The sequence below is a fragment of the Musa acuminata genome, chromosome BXJ2-10 (genome assembly GCF_036884655.1).
Source record: "Musa acuminata AAA Group cultivar baxijiao chromosome BXJ2-10, Cavendish_Baxijiao_AAA, whole genome shotgun sequence".
Taxonomy (NCBI): Eukaryota; Viridiplantae; Streptophyta; class Magnoliopsida; order Zingiberales; family Musaceae; genus Musa; species Musa acuminata.
In genome coordinates, this window is record NC_088347.1 from 6098693 (window position 1) to 6119099 (window position 20407).

At 38.6% G+C, this 20407-nt stretch overlaps 1 protein-coding gene across 2 annotated transcripts in view; it reads left to right on the top strand.

Annotated features, from left to right (window-relative positions):
• The window catches only part of LOC135625657 (AP-1 complex subunit gamma-2-like), a 104099-nt gene that overhangs the window by 27155 nt on the left and 56537 nt on the right, over positions 1–20407 (top strand). For both annotated transcript variants that reach the window (XM_065130737.1, XM_065130736.1), the window contains exon 7: positions 56–146. In XM_065130737.1, coding sequence (XP_064986809.1) covers positions 56–146 — 91 coding nt within the window. The remainder of the gene's footprint in view (positions 1–55; positions 147–20407) is intronic.

Genomic DNA, 20407 nt, shown 5'->3' on the forward strand with positions numbered 1-20407 from the left:
TAATCGTCTCTATAGATGGTATCATTTATAAATTACTTTTACCATTTTCTTTTAGATATGTTGCACTCAACATGCTGATGAAGGCTGTCACCATAGAGTCACAAGCAGTGCAGAGGCACAGGACAACAATCCTAGAGCGTGTGAAGGTAGGGAGCATTATTTTTCTGTTTAAAACTACTTAAATCACCTGCAAACTAGAAAAACTAGCTATTTGCAGCTTCCAATTGTTCAAAAACCTCATATTAATGCACTTTTAAATTTAGATTGTTCTCTTTGCTGCACTCTTCTGGCCTAGTAGTTAAGGTATTAGGTATCCACCTGCTCCTATTTGTTTTTTTCCTTCTTTGATTCCTTTTGGAAGATTGTTTTCCTTCTCTAATTCATACATTGTCTTCCAGTGGTCATGAAGAGAGTGTTTCTTACTATGAATATTGGAATTTGATCATGATTTGCACTTTTAAATGTTCTGTTAGGAAACAAGTATAAGTGATATGTGAAGAATTTAGAGTTTGATCTTTGACAAATTAATTCCTATTTTCTCTTTACTAGGTTTTCGCCTTTCATTTTGGAATTCTCAATGTAGCTCAAAATTTTATAGATTTTTCTTACATAGCATAGCAATTAAGAACATTTAGCATGCTAAAAATATTCTTTTAAAACTAATTCTGAATGAATCAACTGCTTCTGTAGGCTGTTTAATATCTGAAATATGTATTCAGGATAATTACTTGTTGTTCTAGTCTTCTAGATATCCCAAAGAATACCAATTCTGTTATTTTAACCTTGTCTGATTGCCTCAACCTGAGGATGATATTACATTTTCAATAATTGACATTTCAGGTGTCAGATCTGTGTCGTTCCATGGTTAGACTGGGACAGGTTTCATCTATGCCATCGTATTAACACTCAATATACCAGCATGTATCACAGCATACTTTAGGCTGCTTTCAACCAACCAAAACCTGATTGCCTCAACCTGAGGATGTTGATATTATATTTTCAATAATTGACATTTCAGGTGTCATATATGTGTCGTTCCATGGTTAGACCGGTACAGGTTTCATCTATGCTTAACACTCAATATACCAGCATGTATCACGGCATACTTTAGGCTGCTTTCAACCAACCAAAACCTAGATCTGCACGATCCAAGCCATGCATCAATATGCCACGTACACTGCCACATATGGTGACACACTTCTAGGTCAATTTCAGTAGGTCAAGATCTTAAAGTTGTTTCAGTCTAGAAAACAGTAAATATTCATAAAATTCAGTATCTCCCAACTTCTCTTGATATATACATAGAATATTCATAAAATTAAAGTTGTTTCAGTATAGAAAACGATAAATATTATATTGAAACATATGTAGAAAAAGGAACATGTGCTCTATCTAAAGATACATGCATACACAAACATGTTTTAGCTTATAAGCAATCAAGACTAACAAATTTGATGTATAATAACATCATATTACCTATTCTTACCACTAATATGATGGTGTGGGTCCTTAGTGTGACTCCACTTCATATCAATATTGCATATTATCAGGACCCATGCGTGGAACTTTTTTCACCGTATTTAATCCTAGTAAATTATGTGCTGCTAATGAAATAATATGGCAGAAGCTGTATCATTGTGAACCAACAATATAATAAGAAGCAAGGTTTGCTGTCTTGTATCGACTAGGCGTATAAGTCCCTAGTTGAACTAATATGTATTGGTTGTCCTGTTGGTACTGGTGTTCTGGTACATTATCACGGACTTAGTTAGAATTGCCTAAGTCATGAGACACCCTTATGACAAACTTATGGACTTAGCTGGAGTTGCCTAAGTCGTGAAACACTCTTGCGCCAACTTTTCGGACTTAGCTGGGATTGCCTAAGTCATAACGCGCTCTTGCAATATCCTTCTGCAAAGAGTCAGCTAATTTGTAACCTCGTTCAGGTCCCGAAGGACTTGTAAAAAGAGTAAGTCTCGATGTCTTGCGAAGAGGGAAGCTTTATAAGCAATTCAGCAAACACTTTGAGTGCAAGAGATAAAAGAGAGGAAGGAGAAAACAAAGACTTTAGAAGGCAAAACAAATAGTTGTAAGTCCACAAACGACTGCTTATCGGGTGTCGGGCGTGATGGCAAGTTCCCGTCAAGTTAACATGTGAACTTGTGTATATCGATCAATGCCCAACACTATCCTGAAGCTCCATCCACCCCTGTGCCACTTGGGGGGTTCTAGGGGTCTGAGATGGCTAACGTTTCTCTCACAGCTATGGTTTGCAGAAAACAGGCCATGACGCGTGAAAATAGAGCCATTTTGGGGTAGTTTTGCCCGGTGTGGTGAGTGGTCACACTGCAACGCTGTGAACTGTTCTTGCTTTCATTTTTCTAGCAAAAATATACAAAATTGAGGCAAAACATGCTGTCAAGCATCTATACAAGTATGAAAAAGCAATGAACAATTCGTTGAGCGAAGATGTTATGGGTGTGCGACGATCGTTCGTGACATTCTCCCCCACTTAAACTGTCGACACCCTCAATGACGCTTGTTGGTAGGCTTTGTTGATTGCTTCTTCATGTTGTAGGGCATCTTCAGGCTCCCAACTGGCTTATGTTCGGGGAAGCTTTCGCTACTTTACCAGGTATTCGGTTTGCTCCAATCCGTTGGGTAGCTTTGTCTTGCGATCCGCTAAATGGTTTCAACTCGCTTCTCATAGGAAGCTCTGGTAAAGGGGTAGCCGAGTTGGAACACTTTAGTAAGTATCTTATGGATCTGAGTGGTAGGCTTTAAAGTTGCTTGTATGGAAGACATTGTGAATTTTTAGCCACGCCGACAATTGCAACTTGTAGGAAACATTGCCTACCCTGCTGATAATTGGGAAGGGTCCTTCGTACTTGCGCACTAATCTCTTGTGCACTTTTTGCCTAAAGAACTGGAGAGATATTGGTTGGAGCTTCACCAACACCAAGTCGCCAACTTTAAACTCCTGTAGTCGCCCTCCCAAGTCTGCCCACTTCTTCATTTTTTTGGTTGCCTTCTCCAAGTAAGCTCGTGTAATATCTACATTTCGGTGTCATTCATTCGTAAAGTGATAAGCTGGTGGACTACTCCTAGTATAACTAATTGCCAAGGTGTGAGGAGTCGGCGGCTACTGTCCCGTAATGATCTCGAAGGGGCTCTTGTTGGACGCAGAGCTCTGCTGCAAGTTATAGGAGAATTGAGCAATGTCTAATAGCTTCACCCAATACTGTTGGTTAGCACTCACGTAGTGTCGAAGATATTGCTCAAGGAGCGAATTTATTCTTTCAGTTTGGCCATCAGTCTAGGGGTGGCCAATACCTTATCAATTTGAAAAGCTCAGTCTAGAATCGCCCTAAGAACCGAGCATCTCGATCACTGATGATATTATGCCGGACTCCCTAATACTTCACCATATTCTTTATCATCAACTTGGCCACCTCCTTTGCTGAACAGTGTAGGGGTGTAGTAATGAATGTTGCATACTTTGAAAACCGATCGACCACCACGAGTATCGATCCGAGTCCCCCTACTATCGGTAAGCTTGATATGAAGTCCAAGAAAATGCTCTCCCATGGCCTTTCTGGTATGGGCAATGACTCCAAAAGTCCAACCGGTTTTCGTTACTCTACCTTATCTTATTGGCAAGTAAGCCAAGTTCGAACATATTCCTCCACATCACTTCCCATCTTCGGCCAATAGAAGACCCTCTCCATAAGAGCCAATGTTCGATGAATGCCCGGATGTCCGGCCTAAAGGGAATCGTGACACTTTCTCAAGAGTTTACGCCTCAAATTGTCTTCTTGAGGAACATAAACTGGGTATTCGAAGCGCACAGCTCCACTGATAGAGTTGCTGAAGAAGGAGTAGCCTTGGAGATGATCCAACAAATATAAAGCTGCGTTCCAAGATCTAAAGGCTACTGTGTTGGAAGCAAGGATTGACTTACCGAATCGTACCGCCCGGTACGGGCGGTACGTACCGGTCCGATAGGTGACCGGTACGCGGACCGCCCGCTACCGGGCGGTACACCCAAAAAACCTAATATCGGGCGGTAACGGTCGAAATTTCGATCGTTACCGCCCGGTACCACTCGGTAACGGTCGATTTCGACCGGTACCACTCGGTAACGGTCGAAATCGACCGTTACCACACTGTAGCAGTGCTACAGTGCTCCAACGGTCAAATTGACCGTTGGAGCCCTTTCTCCTCCTATTTAAACAAATCTTCTCTCCCCTATTTCATTATACTCTCTTAAACTCTCTCTCAAACTTTTCTTTTCTCTCCTAAACTCTATAAAATAACGATTTGTGAATTCAATTGAGGCTAATTTGGAAAGATCAAGAGGAAGAACTTTCTAATCAAGAGGTATGTATTCGTTTTCTTTAATTAGAAAGTAATTAAGATATTTAAGATTATGGTTAGTGTTTTTCATGCATAGTAAATATTGAATAATATTTATCATAGTAAAATAAGTTTAATTAAATTTTATTAAAATTATTTAATGCTGCGATTAGTTATTTTAATGATGATTAAATCAAAATTTATTTGATTTTATATCAATTTAATGTCTTTAATACCTATTAAGGTATTTGTCATGTTTATAGTGGTGAAAGAGAAGTAATTAGTGAAAAATTAACTATATTAATCGTATAATTAGTGTAGATAAATGATAATTATCATAATTTGAATCATATTGGATTAAAATTACATATTTAATGTTTCTTTTATGTATTTAACATATATATGATGGTAAAATAAGTTTAATTATAATTTATTAAAGTTATTTAATACTGTAATTAGTCATTTTAACGATGATTTAATCGAAATTTATTTGATTTTATGTGAATCTAATATCTTTAATATCTATTAGGGTGTTTGCCATGTTTATAGTGTTGAATGAGAAGTAATTAGTGAAAAATTAACTATGTTAATCACATAATTATTGTATCTAATGATGTTAATACTTATTTTATGCATGTAACATATTTATGATAATAAAATATAATTAGTTATGTTTTAATAAAATTACTTAATGTTGTGATTAGTGATTTATGATCGATATTTGGTCAATTTAATATGTTTATACTTTATAGTTTATTTGAATTAAATTTGATAGGATCATGGCACCAAAGGAACAGCCACATGATGATGCATGGGTTCATGCCCGAAAGCTAGATGGAAACCGTCATCATTGGCAATGTATTTATTGTGACTACATTGGCAAAGGTGGAGGAATAACTCGAGTGAAAATGCATTTGGCTGGTGGGTATCTTGATGTTGCAAAATGCAAGAAAGTTCCAACGGAGATCCGTAAATTATTTCAAAGCAAGCTTAAACAAACAAAGGAAGATACATTAAAAAAGAAGGCAAGAGTTGAGGAAGAATATCATAGGGCTACACAGGAACCGGTTTATGATCAGTATGAGGGTTGCGACGATGAAGTCGACCCGGATCTCACAGCTGGGATTCGTGCATCATTGGAGCATCAGTATACGGTCGATGAAGCAATGAGGCATCGACGACCTGACTCACAATTTGAGCATGGCACTGGTAGTGGAATCCAGAGGTCAACCAGCATGAGGCAACCAACTGCTCCTTCTCAGCTAGGCCGAACTAGTAGCATGAGATATGGTGGACTTCGTGGTTTTATGAGAGGTCTTGGCAGGAGGTCCGCACCAGATATTGTTGATATTGATCCGCAAGCCTATCCCCCACAAACAGCGAAACAAACACGGATTGACGATGTATACACAAAAGAAAAAAAACGGGATATTGGGAAGGCAATCTCAAAATGGTTTAACTTTCATAGGATTCCAACCAATACAGCCAAAGGTCCATATTATCAGAGCATGATCTCCTCTATTCAAAAGTCTGGCACGGGGATCCAACCTCCAACACCAAAGGAGATTCACGGCGTGTACTTAGATGAGGAGGTGGCAGAAATAAAGGATTGGATCAAATCCTTCAAGAGGCAATGGGAAGAATATGGGGTGACATTGATGTGTGACAGTTGGACAGGACCAACAAGAATGAGTATCATCAACTTTCTTGTTTATTGCAATAGAAGAGTGGTGTTTCATAAGTCCGTTAATGCTTCTGAAAAGATCCAAGATGCAAACTACATTGAGAGCTTGATGGACACTATGGTAGAGGAGATTGGACCACAGTATGTTGTACAAATAATAACCGACAATGGAGCGAATTTCAAAAAGGCCGGTTTGCAATTGATGGAAAAAAGAAAAACTTTGTTTTGGACTCCATATGCAGCTCATTGCATAGATCTAATGTTGAAGGATATTGGTGAGTTGGATGCGGTCAAAAAATGTGTAGCTCGAGCACAATCAATTACCAAATTTATATATAATCATCATTGGGTCCACGCATTAATGCAAAAGTATGTAAATGGTGAGGTACTTCGACCTGGAATTACTCGGTTTGCTACCAATTTTATTGCATTAAAGTCATTACAGCAAAAAAGGCAAGGCTTGAAGGCAATGGCTAGCTCACAAGAGTGGTCTGAATCCAGATATTCAAAATTGAGTGATGGAAAGAAGATAGAAAAGGCCATTCTTTCCTCTAGATTTTGGGATACTATAGCAGAAATCATAAAAGGTGTGGAACCACTTTATATTGTCCTCCGTAAGGTCGATATGGACAAGCGTCCACAAATGCCGTATCTTAAATATATGTTGATTTCAGCAAGAGAGGAGGTCAGGAAAGCATTCAAAGATGATTTTAAGGCCGACCAATATGTACGAATCATTGATCGTCGGACCGATGTTCATATGGATCAAGATATCCATAATGCAGGTAAATTCATATTCAGAATAATTTAATTTATTATTATTTAGATAATAAAAAATCATACTAATAAAATTATGTTTTGCAGCGTATTATCTAAACCCAGCAATTCAATATCGATATGCTCTCGGAACGCAAAATAATCTCCTAACGACACTACGAAATGTTATATATCGGCTCTTGCCAAACACTACCGAGGCAACCGATGCTTTTATGGAGGGTCGATTATTTCGAGAAACAATTGGTTCATTCTCCGACGTTGTAGCTGTATCGTGCCGTTACACTATGGATCCTGGTGAGAAAAAGTTATGCATATTGATTATCAATTATATTTAATGTTGATTATTTGTTATGCTAATAAAATCTTATTTATATCTTTTTGCAGTCGAGTGGTGGCTACAATTTGGAGGCGATGCACCACATTTAAGGAAGGTTGCCGTTCGTATACTTTCACAGACAACAACATCTAGTGGTTGCGAACGTAATTGGTCAACGTTTGCATTGATTCATACGAAGGTCCGCAACAGACTCTCCTACAGACGGTTAGAGAAACTAGTATATGTCCATTATAACATGCGGCTAAAATTACGATGTGCTGAGTTGGATAAGGAGCCAGAGGAACCAGATATTGATCCCATTGACCTCTAATTCTACAACGAAGATTCAGAGCCAATGTTAGATTGGGTTGAAGCAGCAGAGAACCAAGAGGATCCTCTACTTGATGAGGCGGGAGATCCTCAGCGTCCTTCGCGTTTTACCATCGAGGCAATAGAAGAAGAAGAAGAAGCACAACCCCAACAGGTGGAAAATCCCTCTCGATTACAACATGGTATGAGTCAAACTGCTCGAGGAACTACCGATACCCAACGGTCACACTCGTTCGCCCAACGTACAAAGGCAAAGGGGAAGGCAGTAGCATCAGTTGCATCGTTGGAAAGAATCGAGTCGGGCGACGAGACACCTTCACAATCACATTCTCTTTCTCGCTCGGTCCAGAGACATGATAGCAACACGGACAGCAGTGCCTCAACAGATGATGGCGGTGATACCGGGCAGTCGTTGGTCTCGTCTGCACAACTTGAGGGTGGTGAATGGACTGAGGAGCAATATTTTACACATGCCACTCAAGATTCAGATCATGGAACTCGACAAGGTACTGGTCAAGTTTATGCGCGGAAGGGAAAGGAGAAGGGGAAGGCAGTGGATGAATATGAACAAATGCGACAGAGCATACATGATATAGACACAGAAAGAGACTCATCGTATTCACAGCAATCGTATTATGGAGAATCATATGGGCAACAACAGTATGGTGATAGTTGGTCATCCTTCTCTGAGCAACAGCATGATACAGAACAACATCAATATATGCCTCAAGAGCTGCCTCGAACAAATATGATTCATGACGATCAATCTACGATCAGCACCACATTGATGCATCAATGGCATACGGTGTATCAATACACTATGTCATGGGATCAATTTCATGATTGGGTCCAACAAACATATCATATTGATATGTATCGGATCGAGGACCCTGATCCACCACCCGTGGAGGCCCGTCGTTCGTTTTGGTGGTAGAATTAACAATCAGGTATATCTAGATATATGATTATTTAATTCATTTGAATTTTAGAGTTTATATTGTAACAAAATAGTCTAACAATTCAACTAATTTTTCTGTAGATATTTCAATCTATAACGAGCTGAAATACGAATCTCGAACAAGACTACCTCAAAGCCCGAAAAAGATATGTGATGCTATTCTTATCTAATTTACATTGATTTTGTCAAACTTATACTATTACTATATTTATTTGTAACTTGAAAACCTTATCCTAACTTTTTTTTTTATTTTCAGGTATTTTTGGAGGGTTAAATCGGTGAAATCGGGTGTATCGCTCGGTACACCTCGGTATACCGGTCGGTACACCCGTACCGTACCATACCGAGCGTGGGTCGAAACGCCGGTACGGTACGGTACGGCGAACCTTGGTTGGAAGAACTGGTGCTCAAATTGTCGGACTATGGGGAGCCCTTCGAAGTCTATATAGATGCTTCAGATTTCGCTATTGGGGGAGTACTCATGCAGGAGGGTCACCCGTTGGCCTACGAGAGTTGTAAGCTCAACGAGACAGAGCGACAGTATTCGGTGCACGAGAAGGAGATGATAGCGGTGGTCCACTATCTACGAGTTTGGCAGCACTACCTTCTCGGATCGCGATTTGTGTTGAGAATAGGCAATATCACTTTGAGTTACTTCTAAACTCAAAAGAAACTCTCCCTAAAGCAAGCACGATGGCAGGACTTCCTAGCCGAGTTTGATATGACAATAGAGTACAAGCCCGGAAGAGCAAATGTCGTGGTTGATGCATTGAGCCGGAAAGTAGAGTGGGTGAATGCCATGCAGCTAGAGGGCGGAGGCCAAGCAAGTCAGCTACACTCCAACTTCCTTTCCTGGATTAGGGATAGATTGTACAATGATCCTTAGGTAGTAACCCTGATGCAACTAATCAAAGAAGGCAAGGCACGACGATTTTGGGTCCAAGAGGGACTCGTCTACATAAAAGGGAATAGGGTTTATATTCCTCGAGTGGACAATTTGAGACGTGAACACTTGAGAGAGTGTCAAGATTCCCTTTGGGCAGGACATCCGGACATTCACCAAATAAGAGAGCCTTCTACTAGTCAAAGATAGGGACTGATGTGGAGGAATATGTTCGAACGTGCCTTACTTGCCAACAAGATAAGGTGGAGCAACGGAAGCCACTAGGACTTTTGGAGCCGTTGCCCGTACCAGAAAGACCGTGGTAGAGCATTTCCTTGGACTTCATATTGAGCTTTCCGGCAATAGGGGGAATCAGATCGATACTCGTGGTGGTCGATCGATTTTCAAAATATGCAACTTTCATTGCTGCACCCGTATACTGTTCAGTAGAGGAGGCGGCTAAGCTGATGATGAAGAATATGTTGAAGTATTGGGGAGTCCCGCATAATATTATCAATGATCGAGATGCTCGGTTCCTGGGACGATTATTAATGGCTCAAAATTCACAATGTTTTTCATGCCATCAACTTGAAGGCCTGCCACTCAAATCCGCAAGATGCTTCCCGAAGTGTTCCAACTCGACTACCCCCAACCAGAGCCTCCTACGAGAAGCAAGTTGAAACCATTTTAGCGGATTGCAAGACGAAGCTACCCAATGAAGCTGAGCAGACCGAGTACTTTGTGAAATGGCAAAAGCTTCCCCGGACCGAAGCCAGTTGGGAGCCTGAAGACGCCCTATGACATGAAGAAGCAGTCATCAAAGCCTTCTAGCATGCGTCGACGAGGGCATCGACAGCTTAAGTGGGGGAGAATGTTACGAACGGTCATCGCGCACCCGCAATAACTTCATTCAACAAACCGTTCGTCGCTTTTGCATGCTTGTACAGAGACATGATAGTTTTGTGTGTTTTTGCTTGAAAAATGAAAGCAACGATAGTTCGCAGCGCTGTAGTGCGACCTCTCACTGCGTCGTGCCAAACTACCCCAAAATGGCTCAATTTACGTGCCATGGCTTGTTTTCTACAGACCGCAGCCTCATGCAAAACATTAGCCATTTTAGTACCCTGGAACCCCCCGGGTGGCACCAGGGGGATGGGGCTTCGGGGTAGTGTCGGGCGTTGAACAATCTTCACAAGTTCGCACGTTAACTTGACGAGAACTTACCTTCGTGCCCGGCACCCGGTGAGCAGTTGTTTGCGGACTTGTAACTCTTCGTTCTACTTTCTAAAGTCTTTATTTTCTCCTTGCTCTCTTTTCTCTCTTGCACTCAAGGTGCTCACTGAATTGCTTGTAAAGCTTCCCTCGTCGCGAGTCTTTGGGACTTGTCCGTCGCTCGTTTTCAAACTAATCAACTTTCTGTTTCGCAAGTCCTTTGGGACCTATACGAGATTGCAACTAGGCTGACCCTTTGCGGATGCATATCTTGCAAGGGCGCCTCATGACTTAGGCAATCCTAGCTAAGTCCGAGGAGTTGGCGCAAGGGTGCTTTACGACTTAGACAACTTCAACTAAGTCCGTGACTTTACCGTAAGGGTGCCTTATAACTTAGGCAATTCCAGCTAAGTCCGTGACTGCATGAGAAGAAGAGAGGCAACATTGCCTCATTTTTTCTGCGACATCGCCTCGACAACGTCGCCCCGTGTGGGGAGAAGAGAGGTGACGTTGTAAAAAAAATTTTTTGCCAGCGGTATATCGAAATGTACCGCTCGGTATACAGTAGTACCATACCGTACCGAGCGAATCTCGAAACTCCGATACGGTACAAAATTTCAATCCTTGGTCTATACCATCTTAATAATTCTCCTCATTTTATCATTTAATAAAGCTATATTTGATAGGCAAATGAAAAGAAGAGATAGAGAGTTAGAGTGGTAGAGTTGAGGGATGATGCAAGAGCTCTTGTGGACAATTCTCTATACTTTTCTTTTCTCACTTTTTCTCTCTACTTTAACATTACAAATCCCATCTATTTATAGAGTCATAGATGAGAGTTATAAGACTCAATTGTAAGGCTTCATTCAGATACTTTTATTCTATATAACTTATCAAATTTACTAGTGGTTTATTATTTTCATAACCTTCTTATAGTGATCTTTATCATTATGTAACCTCTATTCTCACTAAATTCTAGAGATTACAATTGTTTTCACCCATGTGATCATGAGAGAGGTTTCAATCATCTTTTATAATTAAGTTTAATTCTCTTAAAACTCCCTAAAACTTAATTCATTTTTAGCACACATACTAAGCAATATCTTCATCTTGAAAAATATCTTCGAATTAAGGGGCTTGGTGAAAATATCTGCAATCTGATCACCGGATTTGATGTAGTGCAATGAAACTTTCTTCTCCTTGATTTGATCTCGAATGAAATGAAAGAGAACATCGATACACTTGCTTTGTTAATAGAAAACCAGGTTCTTGGCCAATCCAATCGCTGATTTGTTATCAACATTTATCTGTGTACCTTGATGTTATGCATAATTTACTTCATTCAAGAGTTTCCTTAATCATATAGCATGGCATACATATGATGATGTCACCATATATTTCGCTTCACATGTAGATAATGCTACAATAGATTGCTTCTTCGAATACCAAGTGAAAACGATCTCACCCATATATAAAAACAAAGCCAATTGTACTTTTTGATCTTCTAGAGCTCCATTCGAATCATTATCAGAATAACCAACAAGTCGAAAATCATTAGAATATGAATATAGTAGACCACGAGTTATGGTACCTTTGATGTAGCATAAAATTTTTTTAGCAGCCTTCATGTGTGTCGTTTTTAGTTCTCCTATAAATTGACTTGCTGAATCTGGATCTATATGGAATATCTAGTCTCGTGCAAGTTAGATGTCTCCAGCTTCTTACTAAGCTTTTGAAATAGATTGGATCAATTGTATCACCACCATCTTGTCTTAAAAGTTTGAGGCCACATTCAACTAGTGTGCTAACCAGTTTGCAATCTTCTATCTTGAATCTTTTTAGAACTTGTTTTGCATATCCTTCTTGTGAAATGAAGATACGTTCTTTACTTACTTCACTTCGATGTTGAGAAAATAGGTCATGAGTCAAATGTCAGCCATTTCAAGTTCTTAAATTATTGTTTGCTTGAATATTTAAAACATAAGTGAGTTGCTTCCAATAAAGACAAGATCATCTACATACAAGCAACTAATATATCTTCAATTTTGTTCATCTTCTTATAAAGGGCACTTTCATAAGAATATTGGTCATTAGTCATCACCATTTTGCTTCAAGTAGGCATCAATTCTAGTATTTCATGCTCTAAGTGCTTGCTTTAAACCATATAAAGCTTTCTTTAACTTAAGAACTTTTTCTTTATGCCCCTTTCTAATGTAACCCAATGGTTGTTCTATGTATATTTGATATTTCTTCAAGAAAACCATTCAAAAATACAGATTTAATGTCTATTTGATAAATTGATTAATTGTTTTATATGGCAATGAATATAATCAATCTTATAGTTTCTATTCGGATAACAGGGGCAAATACCTCATCATAGTTGATGCCAAATTTTTGCTTGTAACTCTTTGCCATCAATCTAGCTTTGTATTTCTCAACTTGGCCTTGTGCATTTTTCTTGATTTTGTAAACTCACTTCGCACCAATAGCATTTTGTTATTGAGATCAGGGTCTGCAGTACCGAACTGTACCGTCCGGTACAGGCGGTATGTACCGGTCCGATCGGTTGCCGGTACGTGGAATACACTGTATCACTGTAGCAGCACACTGTAGCACTGTAGCAGTGCTACAGTACTCGGCACACCTGAGTGTACCGCTCGGTATACCATACCATACCGGTACCGAGCCCAGGTCGAAATACCGGTATGGTACGGTATTGCGAATCTTGCTTGAGATAGTGATGCTAACTCCCAAGTTTTGTTTCTCACGATAAAAATGATCTCTTCGTTTATAGCATCCTTCCACCTTTTATCTTTCATGACATTTTTATATTGAAGTGGTACACAATCTGCAAGGAGACAAATAAGGTGCAATTCATTAGTTAGTTTATATAAATCTGACTTCTTGTCCTTTGTTGTATTAGACTATCTTTTGAAGATGATTGTGTAGAAGATAGTGAAGTAATTTCAAACTTCATTTGCTTTTGTATGTCTTTGTACAACTCTTTGATGTTGCTCTCCCAATTTCAAACACCTTTTTCATTAAACTCCACATCCCTACTTATTAGAACATTTGAATTGTTAGGATCAAATAATTTGTAGGTTTTGGATTTAGTGTCATACCCAACAAAGATGAGTTTGGAGCTCTTGTCTTCCAACTTGGTTCTTCTTTGATAAGGTACATGTGCACAACCAATGCACCTAAATACCTTGAAGTGTAAGACACTCGGTTTTCTTTCGGTCCATGCCTCTTGTGGAATTTTGTTCTCCAAGCTCAATGTAGGATACTAATTTAGGATATAAACGCTTGTTAGGATCGAGTCAGCACTAAGGGGGGGGGGGGGGGGGGGGGGGTGAATTAGTGCAGCGGAAAAAAAACGTCGTCAGTTCAAAAATCTCGTTTCGATTAAACCCGTTTCGGAAAGATATTAATTTGAAAGCATACGGGAGTGTAGTGAAAGAAATAAGAAGGTAAAGCAATTTGCAGTAAAGGTAAATTGCTCAAAAAGAAATGCAAACTGTTTTATAGTGGTTCGGTTGTCGTGATCTACATCCACTCCACCGATTCCTCTTCCGTCGAGTTCATCGGCATCTACTAACGATCTTCCTTCAATGGGCGAAGATCAACTACCCTTTTTATACCCTTCTCCTTTTCACAGGTTTAGACGACAACCTTTACACCCCCCACTATCCCCTCTCTTAGACTTCACTAACACTTAGAGTTTGAGAGGAGTTCACACAAGATTACAACAACATTTTCTTCCTTTTTTGCTCTCAATTTTTGTGTAAATTAACTAGGGATGAGAGGGATATTTATAGGCCTCAAGTCGATTCAAACTTGGAGCTTAAAAGTGTCTCATCTCGGGTTTCCTAGGTCCTGGCGGTACCACCGCCTGCAACATTGACACTGGGCGATACCACCGCCCAATCTGGTAGTACCACCGCCTGACACCTTGCCACTAGGCGGTACCACCGCCTGACATAGTCTCGGAGACTATGCCACGACGGTTCCACCTGTTGGATCATTGTTTGGGCCTTTCACTTGGCCCAACATAGCTCAGACTTAGGCTCAACTGGCCCCTAATTTAGTTGGCCCAATTCCAACCCAATTACACCTAAAACCTACTTCAATCTATACAATTGTTATAAAGCTTGAATCAAGTGTTGTCCGGCATGTCATTGGTTCATCGACTTTTTGTTTGATTCTTCGGCGTATCGTCCTCTCATGCGGCTTATTGCCCAATGGACCAGTTGACCTCCGCAACTTCGATTTTCTTGGTGCAATTTTCGCTCTTCTTGGCCCAATGCCCGAACCTATGGCCCGAAGCCTTCTGTCGATACGTCGATTGATCCTTCAGCGCAACGTCCAATCTTCTGACATGTTTTTCTCCGGCCTAACATGATTCTTCCTGCTTTAATTGTCTCTCCTTGATCAAAGCTTCTCGCATCACTCAAAACGCAAATCAGATAAACACTATCAATTAGTTTCATCATCAAAATCTGAGATTCAACAACACTAAGCCCACCATGTCAGTCCAAAATTCTTTAGGCATGTTTTAGGTCTTGAGCATGCTTCTCGCCATTCTAAGAATCGTTTGATTCCTTCTCCCACCACACCATTTTGTTGGAGAGAATATAGTGTTGTGAGTTGATGTCGAATGTCATATTCATCATAAAAATCTTCAAATACTTTGGAGGTGAATTCACCACCCAGGTTGGAGTGAATGGTTTTGATGTAGAAGCCGCTTTTATTCTTTACAAAAGTTCTAAACTTCTTGAATATGATAAAGACTTTCCAAGTTTTTCTTTCAAAAAATAAACCCAAGTTTTTCTTGTATAATCATTGATAAAAGTTAAAAAACAATGATGCTAATCAAAATATGTTGGAGCAATGAGACCACAAACATCGATGTGAATGAGTTGAAGTGGCTTCTTTGCTCTAAAGTTTAGCAAGAATGCACCGATGTGGAAAGCTTCTTCATGGTTGTTTGGCAAGAACACACCCTTCACATATTTGACTTGGGTGTTGTATATATCGAAGATCAAGGTTTGACTTACCGGTTCGAACCGGTGTGCCGGCCGGCTGGTGGCACGACATGTGCCACTCGGTACGATGTATCGACAGATAGTACGCTAGTCCATACTGATGTTTTGACGAGTAAGAATAAGATGTTGAAGAGGAAGTTCTAATGGAGGAACAGAGGAGGAAGAAGGAGAAAGAAAGAAGGAAGAAGAAGAAAGAAAAGGAGTAGGAGAAGAAGTGCAGCGATACCTGAGAAGCAATGGCAGCAACAATAGCATCGAAGTGAAGCAATAGCATCACAGCGGCGAAGAGGCGGTGTCGCTGCAGCATCGCTACGACGAAGCAGCAAAGAGGCAGTACCGCTGTAGCATCGCATTGGCGAAGTGGCGAAGAGCCAGTGCCACTACAGCATCGCAACAGTGAAGCGACGAAGAGGCAGCATCGCTATAGCATTGCAGTGGCAAATCAGCGAAGAGGTGGCGTTGTTGTAGCGGTGAAGAGGTAGCGCTGCTGCAACATCGCAGCGGCAAAAAGGCAGTGCCACGGTTTCGTATGTGAGAAGAGCCCTAATATGTTTTTTTTAACGTTGAAAAGGACTTGGGCCCATCACTTTTTAATTTTTTTTATAATTTTAATGCAGACCGCCCATAACGGGGTTTTCCACGTATCAATCCACGCCCGGACTGATATGTACCGCCAAAATCGTGCCGTTTCTAACAATACAACAATCCTTGGCGAAGATCGTACTTAGTTGATAGCAAGTTGAGATATTCAAAGTTCAAATGTCCAAGTCATGAGGAATCTTTCACACAAGTTTTTAAAACATTGTGCCACATCATGCTTAATGGTTAAGATAAATAATTTATTCTTTGACATCTCCACATGAGCAATTAAGCAATTTGTGTTACTTCTAAGAAATAGTTGTTTGTCTTTCATATGAATATCATAACATATTCTAAGAGTTGTCCAAGACTAAAAATCTTATTCTTCATATCTAGCACATATTAAACATTTGAAATAAATTAATGATTTCCATCTTTGAGGTAGATCAAGATGTTGCCTTTGCCTCTCATCGGTACTTTGAGGAGTCTCGAAAGTAGACTTATCCATTCACTGTTTCTTCCAACTTCATGAACAGGTTTTTGTAATCACACATGATTGCTAGCTCCAGTGTCCATGTACCACTTGTCTTGCATGACTATATCTTCTTCTTTATGTGCTAGCAATAAAAGAGAGTCTTCTTCTTTGTTTTTAGCATAGTTAATAACTTAATATATTCCTCAACTTAATTGTTTTGTTGTAATAACATTCAGAAGCATAATGATCACATTTTTTGCAACAATAACATTGAATTTTAGAATGATTATACTTTTGGCATTTTGTATTTCCTCTTTCTTGTTCTTGTTTTGGACTTTGGTCTTTCTTATTGTTTCTTCCTCTTCCTCCTTAGCCATGTCCTCCACCACAACCACGGTCTCTTCCACATCTTCGACCTCTTCCATGACCACAATCACTTGAGCTTTCATTTCTTTCTTTTAAAGTGAACTTTGTTTGGAGGACTTGCTCCACCGTATCTAGTTTCTTTTTATTGACTAAATGTTCATGTGCTTGTGAAGAACCCATTGGCTTATATTGAATCATTTGGTCTAAATCCTTTGATTCTTGCATAAAGACCACAATAAAGTTAAACTTCTCATGTATTGATCGAAGTACTTTTTCGACCACACGAACATCTTCTAGATTCTTATCATTTCTTCTTAATTGATTGTCAATAGTAAGAACTTCTGTAAAATAATCTGAAGTAGTCTCGGACTCATTCATTTGTAAAGTTTCAAAATTGGCTCTAAAGTGATTGAAGTCGATTTTTTTTCACCTTCTCAACTCCTTTGAAAGAGTTTTGAATAATGTCTCAAGCATATTTGGAGGTGTTGGTGACTGCAACTTTCTTAAGATTGCCTTCATCTAGTCCTTGGTAGATGAGGAAGAGTGCTTTCTTGTCCTTCTTAGCCTAGCAACTAATTTATCATTGCTTAGATCCATAGAGTATTATTGACTTAACAACTTACTTTTAGATTTTTCTTTTAATTTAAAGGATGCATAGTGATTACTAAAACTCTTGATGGTCCTCTTCATTTTAACCATCCAATTTTTACTCTACGAACCAAGATCCGCAATACCGTACCGTATCGGAGTTTCGACCTGGGCTCGGTACCGGTACAGTACGGTATACCGCTTGGTACACCTAGGTGTACCGAGCAGTATATTCAGGCGTGCCGAGCACTGTAGCAGTACTACAGTACTGCTACAGTACCGGACCGGTAATAGGCAGTCCGCGTACCGGAAGCCTGTCGGACCAGTACATACCGCCCGTACCGGACGGTACAGACCGGTACTGCAGACCATGCTACGAACAATAAGTATAACAATCATGATCTCAAGTACTATAGCAATCAGGCACAGATTGGTACCATATTGGTCTACATCAATGTAGAGTGTTGGTACCTTATATTGAGGTCCAAATAAAGTATGAAAAATTTGGAAAAACTAAAAAAATACCTGATACATCATCGTATATGGGGTGACACAAGTTCTATCTCGAGTAGTATAGGCCATTTACCTAGCATATCAAGCACTATAAGCCCTATATCGAGCATACAATTCGGTATACCTTGGTTTATGTACCAAAAAGCTATTGGATTGATAAATACCATCACAACATACCATACTTGACTACTTGCAAACCTTGATAAACAATATTATTTAACCAAAATTTTAAGTTTTGGGTATTGGCCCATATCGGTCCATGGTTGGACCAAGACGGGTCTTATCCTTATTATAGAGAGGATAAGAAAGGAGGGAGAAGAGAATAAGAGGAGGAGATGTATCAGAGATGAAGTGAGTGATAATAATTTAGTGACAGACAACAAAGAGGAGACATAGCACATTGGGTGATGGGGCATAATAAAACAAAGTAGCGCGTAATAAAAATAAAAAACTATATCAAATTGCGTGAAATAGGGCAGTCTGTATCCTAGTTCATGCCCAAACCAATATATATTAGTTGGTAGAGATTGATGTACATGAAGTTGAATTTTCTATCTTTAACAATCTCTCTATCTTGTTGTATACGATCTAAGATATGTAACATTTTTTTACTTGTTAGAAATTCTTGTCCTTCCAATTTAATTGTATCCATAGTTATTTTCTTAGTATTACATTTCATATATTCACTTTTGATCTTTTTTAATTTAAGACCTTTAATTTATAAGCTTAATCTCCACATCTCAAGTTTAGAATTAATTCTATTTAAACTTTTATCAGCTAAATATACTGTCATTAACAAAATAATAATGCAACATGGAGATGCATGCTGTACATATAAGTAAGTTTATCTATTACCAATGTAAAAAGATAAGAATTTGAAGTTGATCTTTGATGCATTTCTAACTAATAGAAAACATGAGAGGTATTCTCATTTCTTATATTTCTAACACTTGTTACTACACTATCATATGTATATTTTATAATATCAATATAATTAGTAGACATCTTTCTTTTCTAAAATATGCCACAATACATCTTAGGGACATAGGCTTTTTTGAATCAATGAGAACACTATGAAAATATTGATTTATATATTTATATATTTTCATTAATTATCTTGATAAATTAATGGCTTCTGTTATTGATATTTATGCATAAAACCAAATCAAATTTGGAATATATATGTTTCACTTATTTAAACTTTAATTGCTAATTTGATAATTCATTATCATAATTCCTCTAAAATTAGTTTTTCATATTTCTCTTCTTATAGATTGGTTCTAGAAGACTATGATTCATTCATTAGGCATCATTCTAAATCTCAAAATTTTGTTAAATAAACTAGTCAACCAAAATATCTCTTGATGACCTAAACTCTTCTAAACTGGTCCCATGCTCTTATCTATCTTTATCTTTTTGACAACTTCTTTCACTTTATATGCTTTAAATTTAGGAACAAATCTATGATTACTAAACCTTCTTCTATTATTTAAATCCATGTTTTTTTAGAAACTAAATAATTTATAGAAATAACCAGTTCATCTTTCCTTAATCTCCTTATTGTTAATAGGTATATTTTGATATTATTCCTTAATATTTCTAATATTACATAAATCCCTATCTTTCTTTCCCTAGATTTAGCAAATTCAAAATATATCTTTTTCACTATCCGTAGTACCTAATCGTTGGATCTTGTCTCTTTTTTAGCAGCTATATATCTTATAAAGTTCTTTTCACTATTACAATTTAGCCAATCTAAAAAGGTCATCTTTTAACTGCATTTGCTTTTTGAACTTCCTCGCACCACTATCAACTTACTACTATAGTTGTATCTTTTCCTTTAGATTCCTTGAGAATCTCCTTTGTCATGTCAATCTTAGTGATCATCATAGTCCACATGGCCAACTCTTTTTCCATTCTATCTGAAATTCCATGTGTTGTCTTTAAAATTCGCCATCTAATCTTAATATGTTTTTTTTACTACCTCTTTCCTCTTTAAGTTTGTATCCATGGCATGACAAGTGACATTTTTCAATTTTCTGGATATAGATTTTCAGGACTGGTTGGTATGGATTTTATTTTTATTGATTTGAAGGGAAGGGTTTTCTAATCCTAAATAGTTGGTATCAGCATTGCTATATGTTTTCATTTACATATTGTTGTTTCTCTTCTCATCTCATCCATCTCTCTCTCTCTCTCTTATTTAAAGGATATTTATAAATTTACAAAAGAATCAATAAATCTGTGACATGAGTGAAATTTAAGGTTGAAAAACCAATGAGAGAAGCACCCATAGTCAAGGTTTCAAATATTGACCGTATTGCT